The sequence below is a fragment of the Vigna radiata genome, chromosome 1 (assembly GCF_000741045.1).
Source record: "Vigna radiata var. radiata cultivar VC1973A chromosome 1, Vradiata_ver6, whole genome shotgun sequence".
In the NCBI taxonomy this organism is placed as follows: domain Eukaryota; kingdom Viridiplantae; phylum Streptophyta; class Magnoliopsida; order Fabales; family Fabaceae; genus Vigna; species Vigna radiata.
This window is the reverse complement of record NC_028351.1, coordinates 26,722,624-26,726,936: the sequence shown is the minus strand read 5'-3', so window position 1 is coordinate 26,726,936 and position 4,313 is coordinate 26,722,624. Positions and strand designations below refer to the sequence as shown.

The following is a 4,313-nucleotide window of genomic DNA, read 5'->3' as shown; positions in this document are numbered from 1 at the left end:
AAAAGAAATAGTTTCTCAATATGAACTTCAAGAATCGAAATTAGCTGTCCTTGTTCTTGTAATGGAAATTAGCTTTTATAAATGTGATTCTGGTTTAGGTATGACATGAAATTTTTTAGTATCATAATACTATTTGACTATTGGCTTTGATTTATAATATGAAAATCTAGTACTGAAACATTTTTTGGTTGATAGCTAATCATGGTAGTGGTAATCAAACTCAAACTTTTAATTTGGTATTTGTTTAAGTAATGTAATCTTATTAAGAACATGATTTTGTTATTTAAAAGAAAAAAGCAAAAATGAAATATTAGTAACAGAGTTCATTTATTATTAACCCAATTAGCCAACCAAAATATTCTCTCACGTGCAGGTTTTTTATGTTTTTGTGATAAAATGAAATAAATATAATATTTTTTATTTGAATATTAATAGAATTTTGGAGATTAAAATTGAAAAGAAAAGCATGGAAGAGGGATTTAGATAAAAGTGCGTGTGCACGTGGAGACATGTGTTTGAATATGTGGAAGCCCGCATATGAATATTATGCACACGTGCCGACATGGTTGAGTGAATCCTAGTAGAGTAAATTCTTAAATAATGTGTGTTGTTTATGCTCATAACAACGTTATTTCCTTTCCACATTTGAACACTAAATCACACTTACGGGGCACTAAATCAAACTCATTTTTAAGGCTGGACCACCTCTGCTACACCTAATGGTAATTTTGTTCCGGAATGAAAAACAACATCAACCTTTAGTAACATGTGTGTTGTTGACCCCAAACCAAAACTATACAGCCACGTTGCCACGCAGTTAATAATAGGCCACACCATAAATGTTAGTATCTTGTGTAGCCTACATTCTACATTTCTATTTGTGATGTTTTTGTATCTTTTCTATTTGAAAAATTTGAGATAGAAATCAATGTCACATTCTTAAGTGAGTTAGTCTGTTGTGTTGTTCATTACCTTGTTCTAAGTCGTATGTTTGCAAATATATTGTGTTGCAGAAATTTGCTATCAAACGTACAGCCCACCAGCCATTGGTCTCCTGATTGTGATTGTGGAGCTGCTTCTTGACCAAATCTGGTTTGTCAGTACATATTTAAATAATTATTGTGATTGTGATTATGTATATTTATTGTGTACTAGACTATTTGAACTAAGCTTACTTTGAAATGATGAGATGATTTGCTTTTAGATGCTTTAATTTATCATGAAACTGAACAAGACATAGGTGGAGATATGTAGGCTAAGAATATATAGTACACAGCATGACCCTTGTTGCATGCCTATGGTAATACCTACATGTCTAAGTATTTGTAAGTACTCTATAAAAGAGGACTTCACTACAGTAATAAATAATACACATGACCCTTGTTGCATGCTTATTACAGTAGTCAATGTGTAAGTACTCTATAAAAAAGGACTTCACTAGAGTAATAATACTCTGCATGACCTTTGTTGCATGCCTATGACAGTAGTATTCAAATTTCCTTCCATGTTCGACTTAAGTAGTAATAGGTTTATTACTTATGTCACATGGAGTGTTGTTGTTTTGGCTAAGTTGTTTGTTTGGNTTGTCACAGAACATGGCCCATTTTCCCAATCATCGTGGATGGATGTACGACCGTTGTTATAGCGGAAGGAGAGGTTTGAAGGAAGCTTTTGTCCTTGGAGTTAATGAGTTTGTGGAGACGGCTCGGCGATATAAATATTATGCTCTTGATGGAGGGATTCGATGCCCATGCATCAAGTGTGAATGTACAAAGATTATGAAAGATGAAGACATCAAAGTTCACTTATACCAAAAAGGGTTCATGCCAAATTACAAGGTTTGGACATTTCATGGTGAAGAAATGCCTTCTACCTCCACTGCTCATGAAAATCAACCTGCATCAGGTTCGAATACTATTGTACATACATCTAAGATAGATCAATTTACCTACATGGAAGAGATGGTAGATGATGCTCTTCGTCGACATGCTGAACAAGAACCAAACGATAGTCGTGATGAAGAGTCTCCAAATGAAAGCAAATCAACCTGTATTTGAAGGTTCATCTGAGTCAAATCAACCTGTATTTGAAGGTTCATCTGAGTCAAAATTGTCAGTGTGCATTAGACTTATGGCTGGTAAATCTAATTGGAATGTTCCCAATCAAGAGGTGGACCACTTTACAAAATTGGTGTTAGATCTAACACCACCAAACAATTCTTTGCCGAAGAATTATTACGAAGCCAAAAGATGTGTTTCGAAGTTGGGATTGGAAGCGAAGAAGATTGATTGTTGTGTGAATGGATGTATGCTTTTCTATGACAACGACACTGGCAAAAATGATGCATCGTTGGTGCAATGCAAGTTTTGTGGCAATCCTCGATTTCAAACATTGCATCCAGGACGGAGGCAAAAAAAACCAATTCCATTCAAGTCCATGTTCTATTTGCCGATCATTTCAAGATTACAAAGGATGTTTGCTTCAATTCAAACAGCAAAACACATGACATGACATGATGGTAACAAAAGTGAAGGAGTGTTGCGTCATCCTTCTGACGGTGAAGCATGGAAGCACTTCAACTGTAAACATCCATCTTTCGCCAGTGATGCTCGTAACGTGAGACTTGGTCTATGTTCGGATGGGTTTACTCCATACATTCAGGCGTCTGCATCACCATATTCATGTTGGCCAGTGATTGTTACCCCATATAATCTTCCACCCGAGATGTGTATGACAAAGCCTTACATGTTTTTAACGTGTATAATACTAGGACCATCTAATCCTAAATCAGGGGTTGAAGTGTATTTAGAGCCTTTGATTGATGATTTGAAGAAGCTGTGGACCGGTATATGGACGTATGATGTATCAAGGAAGCAAAATTTTCTTATGAGGGCAGCTTTGATGTGGACTATTAATGACTTTCCAGCGTATGACGTGTTATCTAGTTGGAGCACGCATGGTCGATTAGCTTGTCCGCATTGCATGGAACACATAAAGTCATTCTTATTGACGCATGGTCGGAAAAGTTGTTGGTTTGACTGCCATAGAAGGTTCTTGCCCATTGATCACATGTTTAGGAGGAACAAAAAGGCTTTTCGCAAAGGGCAACTTGAAAAAGATATGCCACCTCCTAGGCTTAATCCATATCAAGTTTGGAGAAGAGTCAAACATTTTCCAAAAGTCAATGAAAGTGGTATCAATAGGATTGAAGGGTTCGGGAGTGGCATAACTGGATGAAGAGAAGTATTTTTTGGGATCTTCCGTATTGGAAGGATAACTTGCTGAGACATAACCTGGATGTTATGCATATAGAAAAGAATTTCTTTGACAACAACTTCAACACAGTCATGAATGTCAGTGCCAAGACGAAAGATAATGAAAAGGCAAGGAAAGATATATCTTTGTATTATGCACGACGAGACTTAGAGTTGAAGCCCAACGATAATGGCAGGTTCCTAAAGCCGAAGGCAAATTACACCCTATCAAAAGACGAGGCCAAAATAGTTTATCGATGGATAAAGGAGCTTAGAATGCCAGATGGCTATTCTTCAAACTTGGCCCGATGTGCTAATGTTGATAAGGGCAGTATTCAAGGGTTGAAGAGTCATGATTGCCATGTTTTTATGGAAACTNTNATCCCTGTTGCATTTAGCTGTTTGCCCATGCACGTGTTAAATCCACTTATAGAAATCAGTCATTTCTTCAAGGATTTGTGCGCTACGACGCTCAAGGCAGATTCCTTGAGAAAGTTGGAGGAAAATATTCCATTTATTCTTTGCAAATTGGAAAGAATATTCCCTCCTGCATTCTTTGATTCCATGGAACATCTTCCAATTCATCTTGCACTTGAAGCATGGCTTGGTGGTCCAGCGAATATAGGTGGATGTATCCGTTTGAAAGGTTCATGGGAGAGTCTAAACGTTCAGTAAAAAACAAAGCCAGAGTGGAAGGATCAATTTGTTCGACTTACTTGCATCGTGAGACAACGTACTTTTGTTCTCATTATTTCAACAACTTCATGTTGCAACCGATCAATGTTAGGAATGAAACACAATCTGCCACATCTCATTCAACTTTGTCAATGTTTCGACAAGTGGGCCGTCACGCAGGCAAAGAGTTCACTCATTGGTTAAGTGATGCTGAATTCAACTCTGCTCACGTCCATGTCTTAATTAACTGCCTTGAAGTTAAGGTGTACCTTGAGTATGTTCTCATCTCATTCTTAAGTTGTCATTCATAAAACTTTAACATAGTCACTAATTGTGTTCGTTTTATACAGCTCATTTCTTGTGGCTATGCAAGTTCCAGAAGGG

At 37.0% G+C, this 4,313-nt stretch overlaps 1 protein-coding gene across 1 annotated transcript; it reads left to right on the top strand.

Annotated features, from left to right (window-relative positions):
- Positions 1–1,595: 1,595 nt before the first annotated feature.
- On the top strand, positions 1,596–3,237 carry LOC106760345. Its single transcript, XM_014643784.1, has 3 exons — positions 1,596–2,049; positions 2,093–2,408; positions 2,529–3,237. The coding sequence occupies exons 1-3, from the start codon at positions 1,596–1,598 to the stop codon at positions 3,235–3,237; spliced, it is 1,479 nt and encodes a 492-aa protein (XP_014499270.1).
- The last annotated feature ends 1,076 nt before the right edge of the window (positions 3,238–4,313 follow it).

Coding starts and splice junctions, on each gene's coding strand:
- LOC106760345 (XM_014643784.1), top strand. CDS start 1,596: ATGGCCCATTTTCCCAATCATCGTGGATGGATGTACGACCGTTGTTAT. Junction 2,050..2,092: donor AAATGAAAGCAAATCAACCT/GTATTTGAAGGT, acceptor CTGTATTTGAAG/GTTCATCTGAGTCAAAATTG. Junction 2,409..2,528: donor ACATTGCATCCAGGACGGAG/GCAAAAAAAACC, acceptor TGGTAACAAAAG/TGAAGGAGTGTTGCGTCATC.